This window comes from Leguminivora glycinivorella, chromosome 25 (assembly GCF_023078275.1).
Source record: "Leguminivora glycinivorella isolate SPB_JAAS2020 chromosome 25, LegGlyc_1.1, whole genome shotgun sequence".
In the NCBI taxonomy this organism is placed as follows: domain Eukaryota; kingdom Metazoa; phylum Arthropoda; class Insecta; order Lepidoptera; family Tortricidae; genus Leguminivora; species Leguminivora glycinivorella.
In genome coordinates, this window is record NC_062995.1 from 5,328,187 (window position 1) to 5,344,527 (window position 16,341).

Sequence of the window (16,341 nt, forward strand, 5' to 3'; positions counted from 1 at the left end):
ACCCTCTATAATACTCGATCCTCTTGTTGTAGTAACATATTATTATGTAATCGCAATCATTTAATAGTTTTAATTAACATCCCCTTTAAAAATATGGTGTAACCGAATATTCGGCCTAATGTTCGGTTCGGTAAGAGCTGAACCGAATGTTCGGCCGAATATTCGTATTCGGCAAAGTCCATATTCGGCCCATCTCTATCAAGAGCTACCATTTTATTGATCAATCGGTCACACACATTTTCATTCATTCATTCGTGCCAACTCTTGTGAATTTACCTGCACAATTGTGTCGCTTAACTTTAAACTAGGGGAAAATCCATTCTGCTATAATGTTGATTCTTTTACAGATTATATATATTATTTATACATAATCAATCTTCAAGCGCTGGTAGCCTAGCGGTAAGTGCGTGCGGCTTTCGTTCCGGAGTGAATGAGTTTTTCGGAACTTATGTGCGAAATGTCATTTGATATTTGCCAGTCGCTTATCGGTGAAGGAAAACATCGTGAGGAAACCGGACTAATTCCAATAAGGTCTAGTTACCCTTCGGGTTGGAAGGTCAGATGGCAGTCGCTTTCGTAAAACTAGTGCCTTCGCCAAATCTTGGGATTAGTTGTCAAAGCGGACCCCAGGGATCGCAAGGAGGATGATGATGATGATGAATCAATGTTAAAGCAGAATGGATTTATCCGAGTTTGAACTTAAGCGACATAATTTCGCCCGCACCTTATGAGTCAGTCTAGTTAGCACAAAGTGATGTTATTGCTATTAATATGTACAGTTAGTTATATAATAATGAATAACACTTACCACCAGTTCCGCGGCGTTTGTATTCCCTCTTAGCCTTTCTCTCTAAGGCCTCTGTTAAAAAAAAACATTTAAAATAAAAATTGCATTCTTAACTCCATACATCAGTAAATGCAAGTTATTTGTAGTGACATCTAAATAGCTGATCTAGCGTCAACCACTCGTCAATCGCGCGTCAAATAGCGTAAATTATCAGTACCACTACTCGACACTAAGTGTCAACATTGTCGCGTCTGCCAAAAATTGAATATTAAAACAGTTTACGACGTATATTAAAAGCAAAAGGAAATGAAAACAGAGTACTGATTAATACTATTGTAATATTAGCTAAAAATTGTTGAGCGTTAGAATTTTTGTTCCTCGCGACATCTATTGACGAGTAGCAGTACTGTAATTTCCCCTAGTTGACGCGTGATTGACGCGTGAATGACGATAGATGTCACTACAAATAACTGGCATTTACTGATGTATGGAGTTACAACTCTTCCCTTACTTATTCCTCTATGATACCGATACAGACTTCACTCATACAATCAAAGTTTCGTTTATTTCAATAGTGCCAGTTTTCTTTAAACGATCTGTTCCAAGATTTTTTCTGGCTTGGAAAAAAAAACGCTGTTCATTTTCATTTTACAAATGTTGATAGTTACACTTTATGGAAAAAAAATATTTCGTCACGGAAAACAAGGAATTACCGTTTTGGGCAGCGCGTCGCGTTTCTCCTATGTAAGCATGTAAATAAATTTTGGAAGTCACATTAGCACGGCTACATGAATAACATACAATACATATATTAAATTTTATTTATTTTATTTATTTATTTATTTACACAAAGAAAATTACACAGTATGACAGTAAATAAAACTAAAGCACCGTGAATTTTAAATAAACATTAAATTGTGGGAAAATATTTCCCAGAATGCCGATACCCAGAAATAAAATAATAAAAAATATGATGGATTGAAATATATATCATACACGAAAGAAAAAACGACAAGGCCCACTGGTGGCCGTACGGCGGGCGGGTGGTCTAGTGGTGAAGAGGTTAGCCGCGTAAGCTGAACCCGGGTTCGATTCCCGGCTCGGCCACCAGTGGGCCTTGTCGTTTTTTCTTTCGTGTATGATATCTATTTCAATTTATAATTTATAGTAGTGTGACTACTTGAAAAAAGAACAAATCAAAAAATATTCAATAAAATAATTTGATTTGTTCCCTAGTCGTAAATATGATGGAGTTAAGAATGAAATAATTTCCCTGTTTTAGTTTGTAAGTTATATTTCTGCCTGAGATACAGGATCTCCCTAGTTCAGGCACGGACATGTTGAAGCCTATTTTGTGTTAATATAGTTTATGGCCTGTTTGTAACTGCTATTTTTGGCACATGAATATGTCCTTAGGGCCACTTACGTACGTTCTAGGGTTAGTTTTAGGTTAAACGCTAGATTCAAGAATGTGTAGTAATAAGTACCTACAGACAGATAATAGAGTATGATAGTCTTCCATTGTATTTTGTCAGACATGTTTGTAGCTAGCTTCGTCAACGTTAGCACTTCTTGAACTAAGGGCCAGTTGCATCAACCAAATTTGACAGACACATCATCGTCACGCAGCAGACGTCTATGGAACTTCCCGTACAATAAAATTTAACGAATGCTTTAACGGCGACAGACGGTTTGACGCAACCGGCCGTAAGCCTGACTAAAACAGCACATGTTCCTAAGTTTCCATGGAATTCCTTGCCGGCGGCTATATTTCCGAGCTCATAAAACCGGGCAACCTTCAAATCAAGAGTGAACAGGCATCTTCTGGGCGAGCTCACTCCATCGTAGGCCACGTCTTTGCCTTTGGCTAGTCTGTGGTCAAGAGTAATCCCATTTATAATTAGAAAAAAAAAAGTTTCCGTGAAAATACGAAGAAACATTTGTCGCAACTGTCCCTAGGCAATCACAATTACTCATGTTTTGTAAGCGTATCGTAGCTAGCTATCTCTATCGCTCTTGCGTATTGGCGCGACAGAGCCAGACTGCATTTCGGTCGGCGTCTAATAGTGTCGACGACTGCCATTCGGTTACGCAGGCTCCTCTCCTCTGCGGCATTACAGTGTGGCCATGCACAATTCGCCGAAGATTTAACATGAATTAGCGATGTGAGTAGCCCTAGCTATAGCAAAGTGTAACTTACCCAGCTCCCTAGCGCGTTTCCTGGCCAAATACTCCGGACTAGTTTTGTCCACTCTCGGCCGTCCGCGTTTACGCTTCTCCCCACTGTCGTTGCGATTGTTCATCACGGCGGCTGTAACAAGTAGTTTGTGTCACTAGAGAGCAAAATGGTTTTACGGCGAGGGCGTATGTTGAATCTTGGAGAAAGCCAAGGATTTCTAATTGAACCCGAAGTACACCAAGCCAATGTTACACCTGACACTGGCGATCAAATATATGAAGGAGGCGCGTTCCTAGCACACAGTTGACACAGTCTAATCTCGTGTAGGTGAACGCGTACCATGCTTGTATGAGGGAAATATGACAGGTCGACTGTTCGCGTTTTTGACAGGCGGTAACTGTGAAGTAACCGTAGAAACATGAAAAAAAACCGAGCACCCTGGTTTTTTTTCTAAATATGGTTTTTTTTCAGATGAACAAATAATACGACTATAACGGTTTTTCGTGAGTTGTAACGTGTTTCAATAACAATAACGTACATTTTAATTCAATTAACATTCAGTATACAAACGTTTATTGGGTAATCCCCGATGCGGCGTGCAGCGTGGAGAGGCGGTGGTGTTGCCAACAGTAAATAGTGATAACTACCAACTACAGATTTCGTAAATGTTACTTTTATAAGACCAGAAATTAAAGTTATTTGATTAAATTCGTTTAATAGTTAACATTAAGTCTAAAAAACCGTATAAAAGTATTAACTACTTTGCAAATATTGAGATTTCGTACTTTAGAAAAAAAACATACTCCAGAAAAAAAACTGTTTTTTTTCACGGTTTTTTTCCATGTTTTTTTTTCAAGCCAGAAAAAAAAACCGTTTTTTTGCAACCCTAGGTAACCGAGAGGGGGTGGGCGGCACTTTCAGCAGGCAGTGTGTGGCTATACTGTACGATAGTATTCTTTATTATTCTGTGCCAATGTTACACAAACCGGTACAGATGTAGTGCGAAAAGGGTTTCCTTCGTATTTTTCCGGAAACGTTCGTATTTGTCATGCTAGTTCAGTCAATGTCAGTACATCTTGTACTGTCACTGACTGAAATAGCATGACACGTTCGTACGTTTCCGTAACGATACGAAGGCAAATCTTTTCGCACAGTAATATCGTACAGTACCAATAAACATAAATAAATAATGTGTGTTTTGTCTTTTAGAGTCATGCCAAGAATAAGTCGCTAACAAGGTTGATAGCGCCGCCTCTGCAGGCTTAAGGAAACGTCATAATTTCATCGAAAATTGACGTTTAAAATAAAATTTCCATCGGCGAGGCTGCCAGAATCGTTGCCTACAGCTACCCGCAACTTCTAGAGTATTGATAACGAGGATTTTGGCCACTAATGAAAAAAAAAACATTTTTTTGTGAACTGTTACCATTTCGAGTACACAGCCCACATTAAAATACAGGTAACAATCATTATTCTGCTAATGATGTGCACAGACCTTACGCGCGAGAAGGCCTGGGTTCGGGCCTTCCGCTGCCCCAATGCGGTAAGAAAAAACTATAGGACAAGACTAGCACTTAGGATCCTGATATTTGTGCAATTCCCAATAAGTTTGTACCTTGGGATCACGTCTCCGATTTGGATAAAAATTGATAGGATGATAGAGTCCATGATGCTGAGCAAGATCCACTAGGTTTCCCGAAATGTCCTATACAGAGTGTAACAAAAATGGTGGTGATCCGTTTAAGGGCGTACTCAGTATCGTATTCTTATCAGGAAAAAGTAGAAGAAAATTTTTTTTTCGCTAAAAAAATTTTCACTTTTGTATGAGCCGGGCCGCGCGAATCGGTCGAATCTCCATACAAAGATAAAAAAATTTTTTGCGAAAAAAAATTTTTATCCTACTTTTTCCTGATGAGAATACGATACTGAATACGCCCTTAAACGGATCACCACCATTTTCGTTACACCCTGTATAGTTTGTATGAAACCTTCCTTTTTTGTTACCAGATTTCTATACATTTTCGGTAACAAAAAAGGAAAGTTTCATATACAATCAACCTAGGACATTTTGGGAAACCTAGTGGATCTTGCTCAGCATCATGGACTCTATCAGCCTACCAATATTTATCCCAATCGGAGACGTGATCCAAATGTACAAACTTTTCGGGAATTGCACATTTACTGTTACTCTTGCCTTGAGTAAAATGAAAGCGTTACCCCACCTGACGTTTCAATTCCTTTTGCTAATGTACACAAATTTCTTCATGTTTAGTCTTTAGTAGAGGAGTTGTACGAGCATTTGTATGGGAGGGGTCATAATAATTCCCACAGAACCGAAGTTTGGTTTTTTTAGTTCTTTGCGTGTGTCTTTTTGACATACTAAAAATATAGTAAAATATATTTGTGCAAAATGCGTTTTTTCGACCGCCAAAAGTTGTATGAAAAATTACTATGAAAAAAAAAAACCTAAAATTTAAAAATCATCTCTGGTATCAACTTATGGGGAATTAGGCGGCAATTTTTTTTAAAGCGTTGATGTTTAGCAAAAATATAACAATTTTCCACTATTTTGATAAAATAAAAACTAACAAAAATCATAAATTTGAGGAAGGGAAGTGATTGAAACATAAATTTCAGCAATGTAATTTTTTTCATAGGTACCACACCATGGTAAAATGCGGGTACGATCCGCCTGGTGATAAGCAGTCACGCTAGCCTATGACTCCTGCCACTCTAGAGCCTCCACATGCGCGTTGCTGGCCCTTTAGGGTACATTTCCACTAGAGATGCGCTACGTGGATGTGTTTGATATCCACCAATCATGTTCATTGTTCCACAAAGTATAGCTCTAGTGGAAACGGGTTTGACTAAGCTGATTGTGGATATCAGACGCATCCATAACACATCTCTGGTGGAAAAGCACCCTTAAAAGTTCTCAGCTAGCTCGCAGGATAAGGAGTGTCCACGGGAGAAAAATCCTCCTTTTGCGGTAACCGACGTAACCGTATTTACCATAAACTTGTATTTTGGTGAGGTTCAATGTAAGTAAATTGTTGCAACCCAAAGGAAAACTCTCGATAAAGCGTTATATCGTACACGAGAGAAAACCTTATAATAATCGGGTTTTTCTAGACATAAATCTGCGCATCCTCACACCCTGAACCCGTATATGGTCACACCCTGCGGCTTCTTCTTCTTCAACCTAGCGGGATCCTGGCGCTAGGCCGGGAATACGGCTTTCCTGCTCAGTCTTCTCCACTTTGCCTGGTCTTCGGCATTCTTAGGCGTGATATTGTTCTCTTGCATGTCCGCTCCCACGACGTCCAGACAGCGCTTCTTTGGCCTACCGGGGCAGCGTGACTTAGGGCCTTGGACAATGAGATTAAGGCATCTGTTTCCGATGTAGGTTTAAGAGGATTTTTCTCCCGCGGACGCTGTTAAGGGTGCCTTTCCACCAGAGGGGTGTTATGGATGCGTCTGATATCCACAATCAGCTTAGTCGAACCCGTTCCCACTAGAGCTATACTTTGTGGAACAGTGAACATGATTGGTGGATATCAAACCCATCCACGTAGCACATATCTGGTGGAAAGGTACCCTAAAGGGCCAGCCACGAGCAGGTGGAGGCTCTAGAGTGGCAGGCGTCATAGGCTACCGTGACTGCTTATCACCTATGAAAGAAATTACATTGCTGAAAATGTATGTTTCAATCACTTCCCTTCATCAAATTTATGATTTTTATCAGTTTTTATTTTATCAAAATATTGAAAAATTGTTATAGTTTCGCTAAACATCAACGCTATAATTTTTTTTGCCGCCCCTTTCCCCATAATTTGATACCAGAAACGATTTTTAAATTTTAGGATTTTTTTTCCATACTAATTTTTCATACAAATTTTGGCGGTCGAAAAAACGCATTTTGCAGAAATATATTTTACTATATTTTTAGTATGTCATAAAGACACACACAAAGAACTAAAAAAACCAAACTTCGGTTCTGTGGGAATTATTATGACCCCAAACGCTATATCTTAGGCTTGTGTCGTTCACGAACTGTGAACTGTTAGGAATAAAATCCCATCAATGACCGAAATGAACTGAATCTTTCCGTGCTCTGAGAATCGGTCTTTACTCATTTAGTTCAGTATAGGATCGGCGAACGCGAGCGGTTTGGATCAAGAACGAGTGTGTGACTGCGCCGACCGAGAGCGAGAGCTACTTAGCAGAGCAACAAAAAAAGTCAAGTTTTCATATTAAACTTCGGTTACTTACAACCTTTCGGCCCGGAATGTTACTATCTGTTGACTATTCATATCATTTTGACACTATTTGGTCCCATTCGTTCTGATCTTTCCGACCGCAGTGGTCACTGATCTGTCTGAACTAAATGAGCAAAAGACCTAAAAGAGCGAACTAGTTCGTGGGAGCGATTGAACGAGATCGGAGCGCTCCGATCAACGAACGAAACGGCACAAGTCTACTATATCTCCTCCACTACTTCACTGAATGTTAGGGTTAGGTACTTTCAGGAATAAGTAAGGGAAGAGTTGTGGCTCCGTACATCAGTAAATGCAAGTTATTTGTAGTGACATCTAGCGACAATAACGCGTCAAATAGCGTAAATTATCAGTACCACTACTCGACACTAGGTGCCAACAGTGTCTCGTCTACCAAAATGTAATATTAAAACAGTTTACAACTTATATTACAAGCAGAAGGAATTGAAAACAGAGTACTAATTAATACTATTGTATTGTTTGAACACAGTTACAACCTCTTTTTGTAACTTACCCATTTCCTTAGCCTGCTTTCTAGCGGCTAAATTCGCCAAGTATTCGGGGCTCGTCTTGTCAACCCTCGGTCTGCCACGCTTACGCTTCACCGGCGTCGTTTCTGCCACCGCTAGGGGGGAAACAAAAAAAGTAATGGGGTCAAAAAAAGGGGGGAGAAAATAATTACTGTAATTTTGTTAAATGATAGTTGCCAATAATAATGGAGGGATGGTAGAAGTAGTTATGAAGTAAAAAAAAATTTTTTTTTTTAATAATCTCATAATTTACAGAAAAATTAAAAGTAATTACTAAATTATTAGAAAAAAAATCATAATGGCCTTCAAGTTGTTTTAAAATACAGTTCTTACACACTTAGTTGCCTAAAATAGGCTAGTTTCCTACTAGTCAAATCAGCTTCTTTTTAAGGACTGTCAAAACGATTTGCTAATATGGAATTACTATGAAATACTGAGGAGTGACGTCACGGTCAATTCATTTACTTTATATCTTTCTATTTGACTTTTTATTTTAAGGAAACTAGCCTATTATAAGGGCATAAATATGGCAGGTTAAAGATTATTTGGGCTATTTTATTCGTACTATTTTTTAAGATTAACTGTCACATCTGCAGCACCAGTTTGTGGTACTTATTCGTTTTATACGGACTCACCGCATTTCTATATACATTTTTTACACCTGTATTCCCTTAATGGGTAGGCAGAGGACATACAATTGCTCAAGTCCAGTGCCACTGTTAGCAATTAACAAGTTGATAGAAACCGAAATTGTGACATTGCAGTGACAGGGTCCTCGGCACAATCGAACCCAAAAACCCACAAACGACTTCTATATATGGACGACGGACGACGTGTATAAATGGTAACAGTCCACAAAATATAGTTTTTTTTATATGCATCTACTGCTAAATATACATACATGCATCAAAGAGAACATACTTTTGGGTACAAATTAGTAATTTTAGAGATCTAACTTACAGACAAAAGGGAAAGAAGGCGCTGTAGTGAAACTTTGCAATCGATTGCAAGCTGCCTTGTCAGCTAAAGTAAAATTCATAATCCTACGGACTAAATTGACAAATGACTGACAGGTAAAATTATACCAGGAACAGCAAAATTAAAATAGGGAAGGGTATATGTCGATAACAATATATCGACAAGTTGTAAAGTACATACAACAGACAAGTTTAAATCAAGAATAAGTATATAAGTTTCAAATAAGAGGTACACATTTTGGTTTGTTCTATGTATCTTCGAGGTAGTGGATGGATACCATGCATTTTTACCCACTAGTTTTAAAACATAAAAAGGTTTCCGAGCCTGTAGGTAAAAAATAAAATACCATGTCCGACGATAATAAATTATCTGTCACGCTATGGCAAGTATATCATAAATATCTATATAATTTTCGAATAATATTATTGCTGCTTCGAAATAAAAAAAATATCTCTAATTAGCGGTCTACAGACCTTTTGATCTGTCGAAATCACAGAAAAGTTGGTATATTGATTAGCCGATCAAATTGCCAATTTCATTGTCCCGTCTGGGTGCACCTTAAATCTACGATGTAATAATAATTTTAATATCGATAAGAACGACACTGGCCAAACTGTGGCAACATTCGTTCACACTTACTTGTCAATTTGGTCCGTAGGTTTATGGATTTTACTTTATGTGGAAAAGTATGTCGCTCTATAGGTCTGTTTAGCGACCAAAAGTGATGTTTCTCGGACATTGCACCATAAATCGTCTAAAATAGACACTTAAGGCCAGTAGGCGACCTAAGTAGAGTCAGGAACGACTGACTCCGCGATTCTTTCAATGACTAACAAGTACATGCCGGCGGCCGCGAGTGCAAGGCCCATTTAGTGGTGATGCCTTAGCCCTCCGCAGTAGAACTCAAAGGCGGCTGCTCACGTGCGGTCCGTTTGTTAATGTATAGGTAAGAATTTAAAATGGCGGCATTTCGTGAACATTAAAGGAGTGAGCCTTCTGTACCTGTACTATACACCCTGTTTTTATTGAATTCCGTTAACTTTAAGGGATGGTTCTTTAGATAGATCGAACTTGAATATTATTCTTTTGGGTCTCTCACACTAATTAATTCATTTATTATGTATGAATATGATGAAAAATAAATTTTTTGCAAATTTATTTAAACTAAAAGTACAGGGTAACAGGGTGGTTCCTGATAACGAGCCTAACATCTCGAATTTAACGGAAAACAAAAACAACACGGTGTATGTATATTCTGTGGTAGAGACTAGAGGTAATTTCAGTAAATTAGAATAAAAATGTAAGAATAATTACGTGTTGTGACAATAGGCGTCTCCGGCTTCGGTTTGGCAGTGTAGCCGGCCAGCTCCGGAGGCACGAAGTGAGAGACGGGAGACCTGTAGTCCACAGCAAGAGGCAGACCCCCGGGCACTGTAAAAAATATGTTCATTAAACCTTTTGGCTCTAGGCGTGGAAGGATCTTATGGAGGCCCCTATGTACTATCAGCTGCAAAAGTGCACGGCGAATTTATCAATGAATACATATCAATGAATTCATATCAATGAATTTATCAATGAACACACAGGCGGCGTAAGTAAGACGTGGAACAGATGCCCGCGCCGCGCCGCCCGAGTGTAATTTAAAAAACGTCTCCTCAGTACATTTTCTATAGGAGACGTAAGACGCGCCTCCTCAATCGACGCGGCGCGGCACGTAATTCGTCGTTTTAGCATTTTCTTTTGAATAAGGATTTAAAAGAAAAGTAAGTCATTCACGATACACGGTAATAAATATGTGCTCTCGTGGTCTAGTTGATAGTAACCCGGTCCTGGGTTCAAATCCCGGTAAGTGAATTTCTTGGTGTGAAGAGTACAGACAATAAATATAGGAACTATTTACATACCAAATAGGTCTCCATTTGGTTCCATCTTGGGTTTCTTATCCGGGCTCTCCTTGCAGCTTTCAGAGCCCGGGGACGACTCACGCTTGACCGGAATCACGTCCAACTGACTCTCGCACAAAGCCATTTTAGGATTACTGAAATTATTGGAAATAAAAAATACATATCGAACTAGCCACAAAATTAAAATTTTGAAAAACCCCCCGACCGCGACATAGTAGACCGATTTTCATGAAACATGGCTTAGAACACTCCCGAGTAACTCAGCTTTCAGATAAAAAAGAACTAAATCTAAATCGATGCATCTGTTCGGGAGCTACGATGTCACAGACAGACAGACACGTCAAACTTATAACACCCCGTCGTTTTTGCGTCGGGGGTAAAAAAAAACAAACAAAAAATATGGCCTTGAACAAACTGACCCCTTGAATCTTCGTAGCAGGAAAGAAGTGGCTACTTTGACCCCTGTATCTTATGCATTTTCCCTTAAATACATTTTAGTGCCATGAAGAAACTCCACAGTTGGCTGTTCCTCTAGAAAGTGGAATATCACTGGGATTGTCTACGAGCACAGTGCTACAAAAACATTGGCAGTGAATGTGTTAACTTGTAGAGATAATGCTGACAGGTAAGTCTTTGAGGAAAATAAGCAAGGTTATTTTTTTAAATTATATACTAATTATGAATTTAGATTAATTAGTTTATGTCAATTGTTTAGTAGTCTGATTCCGACAGTTCATAGAAAACTGGGGATTGTAAGCGGCTTAAGGTTCTTTTGAGGTACAATTGCGGCTCATATACACGGTGAAATAAAAAGTACCATTAAATCTTTACATAGTGAATTTTCAGGTCATAGTGAACTTTTTTATTTTTTATTATTTTTTTAATTTATTTAGAACACAAACAGTCACATAAACAAATGAGTGTGATGATTTTATTACGGGAAAAGCTGAAAAAGCTAAATTGTTTGCTGTAAGGAGGGGTCTTCTATGGAACTTCCAAATTTTTTTCCATATTTCAGAATTGGTCTCATAATAAAAGTTGTTTATTATGACCTCAAAATTCACTGAAAAGTTTGAAGAGTCCTTTTTATTTCACCCTGGATTTATTTAGATTAATCCTTTTTGGTACTTTTACCACTGAATATAATATTTGGGTGAATCAACTTTTTTTTGCCTGTTATTGCCATGGTTACGATCCCCTGAGTCACGCTGGTTTTACGAAAAATTATGCAAGCATGCATGTAGTCTATGTTTGTAGGTGGCTAATTAAGGAAAGGGCTTGTTAACACCAGAAAAATGCATGTTTACATAGTTTAAGTAGCATAATTTTGCATAAAAACCAGTGTGACTCAGAAGACCGTAACCATGCCAACAACAGGCAAGAAAAAGTTGATTCACCCATTTGTGTCTCTTTCACTCCAAGGGATAATAAGTAAATCAAATAGGAATCAAGGGTTGCAAAAAAGAATTGTGTTACATACATTAACTCATGCTTGTATTTCCAAAAGGGGTAGGCCGAACAAGTGAAACTAGTAAAGCGTCAGTGCCACTTTTAGCAATTGTCCTCCGTGTTTTGTCTCCCGTTTCTGTCTGTCTCTGTTTAGGAATCGGTTTAATTTCAAATCTATGGCTGGTTTGACCTCTAATAGACCGGGTGTTATGTGAAGTCACCGTCAAGTGGCGCGTAAGACAAGACGACTGATGTAGCCTTTTAGTTGGTAAGGGGTTGAAAGAAAACAAAATCGTAATATTACAGTGAAAGGGTATTTCCATCTCCCACACCCCAATTAAACCCTTATCCTACAGTTGATTTCTACAACACCCATGATAACGTATTGACATATTTAAGTATAATATCATAAATTTGTCTTTTTTATCCTGCAGAAACGTCTGCGAGCGATATTACATATTTTTATAAATTAGCCATTATAACGGCTCCGGCAAAGCCAGAGGTCGCAGGTTCAAGTCCTGTTGGAGGTGTGAATTATTCCATTTTTCCTTTAATTTTAACAAATATATATTATTATAAATAAATGAGTATGAGGAATGGGGAATGGGGGTAGTGATATTCTCTACCCATCATTACCCCAACCATTACTTTAAGTAGGTATACAAAAATAGTGGTGCTATCACATTATTTGGTTTATTATTTAATTTTTAATGGTAGAGCCCAATATTACAAAGTTGTGACCTACATAGAATTTTCATATTAAAAATTCATAATATTTAGTGATTTTAGGGTTGTTTTTTCCCATAGCGGTTCCAGGTTCTACTGGGAATGTTATTATATCACTTGATAGTAAGAATATAAAGAAAAATAAACATTGTATTGTTCTGTAATTGTTCATTACTTATATATATATCAATAAGAATAACAATCAAATTGGTTAAGTAATAATAAATTAACTGAGTTATTAGTGGGGGCAAGGTTAGTGCATTCATGTTTAAAGAAAACTCATTTCAACACAAACAACACGCTTAATTTCAACCTAATGAACCGGTCTTTAATTGTTGCGATATATGAAATGTCATGAAGGATGGAAAAGTTAAAAAGATACGGCAACCTTATTGAATAACTAAATCCACTCAGAGATGCACGAAATGAAGTGAAAATGTAATTACAAAGCTTATCAACATCAGCTGGAACTGTAAAAATATTACTATAGACATAAAACTGTGCCATGGAACTTACCTCGCTCTTACAACAAACAAGTGACCATTTTGTGTCGAATATATTTACGAAAAAAACCCTTTCCGTATCTTATAACAGTGTAAAACTCACACAAAAACAACTATCATAACAAAATAAAGTTCATTTAAACTTAAATAACACGATAGATTGGGTTTTTAAACAATTCAATGAGAACTAATAACTACGCTACTTTAGATTGTAGAAGTACATTAGAAGTGCAAAGTAAAGCTTGAACATAATACGTAAAACACACGATTTTGATTATAATTAAATGCACGCACTACATTATTGTGCCGTAGGAAAGCTTTTAAAACTGATTACAAAAGTTTGCGCCGCTGATTATCGTAGATATAAACAAAATACGCGAAACCTAAAAACTGACTCGACGTCCATTACACTAGCAATAAGGTGATGCTACTGCCTACGAAATGTAAGAAAAAGATAAATGTATTTTTTATTTGGCAACACTGAGCATAATACGGCCATTTTGAAAACACTTGACTACACTGATGTGTCATCGAAATTTTGGTCCAAACGAACAACCTATTTCAGTTTCCTACTTTGTCAATTAATTGTTATGTATCGCGTTAATGTTATTTACGTAAATTATGTTTTGTAGATCATCTAATTTCTAAACATTTTTTTACGGAAAGGAAACTGTCAAAAAGGTTTATTTTTATGAAATTACTAAAACCAAGTGTCAATTTCGATTTATTTTACTATCGTTCGGACCTATTTGCTCACATGCTCTAACTCCCTAATTTAGTCGCTTAGCATTCTAATTTTATAAAATTCGTAATATTAAGGAAATTCGCGACAAATAATCAGCCATATTTTCTTTCCAAAAATTAGTGATGCGAAACACCTTATTTGAAAATTTAAAATTATCGATAAAGGGTTGTTTGTTGTGTTTCAACATGCAACATTTTGTTGGGTGTGGGACTGGCGAGTGGAGGAAAGACAGTGTGAAAAAGCGATAGTTATAGGTAGGTCGGGTGTCGAGTTGGCATTGTATTATTACCTACTCGACGTCGTTATCGGCTGCCGTGTTATCGCTGTGCGACCGAGGCGCCCGAGGTTGTTTCTTTTGTGTAACTCTGCATCGCAACTCGTCGAGCGCTTACGTATTCAACCTGTTATAGCTGAGGAAATTCGAACCTTCCTTTTTTATATTGATCATCGCGTGTTTAGGCAATAATGTAGTAAATAAGAATTAAAATAAATATTTTGTTCACTTTAAAATTTAATTTAAATAAATGCCTCTAAAATTAAGTGTTTCGAATCAAATTACTTAATTATTTGTGATGTACGTGAGTAAATAGTTATCAACCCAGTTCATCTCATTAACTAATAGTTAATTAGGTGGGTTATTATGTTAACTATTATAATAGGCATTTAGATTGTTAGTTACCCTTAACATCAATATTATGATGGTTCCATAATAATTTAGTATGTACATAAACTAGCAATAAAAACCAATGACGCAAAAAGAGTTTTTAATTTAATGTTAATCATATTGGGATACGCTATCATTGGGATACCTACCTATTCATGTCTATATAATTTTGAATTCTGAATTGTATATTTTGATATCTAACCCGCACCTACTTCAAATCGATCGGCCTTACCCACAAGTAGAAATAATCAATACTTAGCGAGGTTATTCGCTAAAGATTATTAGAAAGAGACAATGCGATTTCCCGTAATGTTTGATATCTGATATCGCTAATGTTTTGACTGGCTATCTCTTGTATTCTATTTAGCATAAAATTATACCATTTGCTAACAGTATACTTCCACAATTTCCACATACTTCTCTTCACCTACCTATTGAAAAAAGAAGGCTTTACTGTTTAATAGGCCAAGAAAATAAAACCAATTTATTGATAATTGTAGGTACCTATGACCTATGTATTATACGTGTTGTGTGATGTTATGATGTACAGTGAGCTGCAAAATTGCATGTAGATATTATGAATGAATTCATTGATAAATTCGCCATGTACTTTTGCAGCTGATAGTACATACATACATTATTAGGATGACATTTAAAATGTAGAAATAATTGCCTATTTTTAAATTGATGCCATACGACTAAATAAATTACGATAACAATATTATTGTAGACAGGTAACCGTCGAACTGTTATCTACTATTTTAGAGATAGAGATATTTATTTTGCTTCCAAGTATAAAAAAAAAAAAAAAAAATACACAAATACACAAAATAACATTCACATTATGGACCCTAGTAGGGTATTGCAAAATCAGTTTCAGCCTTACTAGGTTTGTTTAATACTAAAACATTATACATATACATACTAAGCTTCTAATTACTTAGGTAAAAAAAAATTGATTGATGGTAAGCAATCACCGTAGCATATGGGCACATGTAACTCCAAAGGTGTCACATTTGCGTTGCCGTTTCTTTAAATACCTAAATTATTCTATGAAGAACTCCTTACTATATACCAGCGGGACAAGCTCGACAGGGAGTTCAGTTCAAAATCCACATTTGACCTTTACATTCAGTTTGATGGTAAGTAATGTAAACTTAATGTAAGTATTTTATACTTCTCTATATGAACCAAAAAACTTATTGGTCAATTTAAGCGATTAGACCGCACTGCTTTGCCAAAGTAGTGAAATATTTACGGTGAACATGACATTGGCCCAATTTTTATTTAATTTTTGCCAACTGACGACTGCCTAAATATGGCATAAAGGTGAAGATGCTTAAAAAGCTGCACGAATTATCTTATACGATTTATTTGCGTAAAATCGAGAACAACAAAGTGACCTTATTCTTTTTTTTATTTTCGGCAAAATTGACATCTCTGAGGAAACTAAAAAACATACCAATAAGGAATCAGAGGAAAAACAATTTGTCCTCTAACAATTATATACGCATTATGTCGTTGCCCTCTAAACTCCAGACGACCTTGGCCGTAAAAAAGTAACATAGAGTCATAAATAACTATATAAAATACTAGCTT

At 37.0% G+C, this 16,341-nt stretch overlaps 1 protein-coding gene across 7 annotated transcripts in view; it reads right to left on the minus strand.

Annotated features, from left to right (window-relative positions):
* LOC125239567 (suppressor protein SRP40-like) overlaps nucleotides 1-13,749 on the minus strand; it is a 52,205-nt gene extending 38,456 nt beyond the window's left edge. For 3 of the 7 annotated variants that reach the window (XM_048147208.1, XM_048147203.1, XM_048147207.1), the window contains exons 1-7: nucleotides 13,347-13,749; nucleotides 10,656-10,789; nucleotides 10,066-10,182; nucleotides 7,758-7,868; nucleotides 2,988-3,098; nucleotides 1,501-1,527; nucleotides 809-859 (exon numbers count right to left, since the gene is read on the minus strand). In XM_048147208.1, the coding sequence (XP_048003165.1) occupies nucleotides 809-859; nucleotides 1,501-1,527; nucleotides 2,988-3,098; nucleotides 7,758-7,868; nucleotides 10,066-10,182; nucleotides 10,656-10,779 (541 nt within the window). In that variant the 5' untranslated portion in view covers nucleotides 10,780-10,789; nucleotides 13,347-13,749. Of the gene's footprint in view, nucleotides 1-808; nucleotides 860-1,500; nucleotides 1,528-2,987; nucleotides 3,099-7,757; nucleotides 7,869-10,065; nucleotides 10,183-10,655; nucleotides 10,790-11,074; nucleotides 11,190-13,346 lie in introns of those variants that run through there. The other 4 variants (XM_048147209.1, XM_048147206.1, XM_048147205.1 and 1 more) reach the window with 3 other exon arrangements.
* Between the last annotated feature and the right edge of the window lie 2,592 nt (nucleotides 13,750-16,341).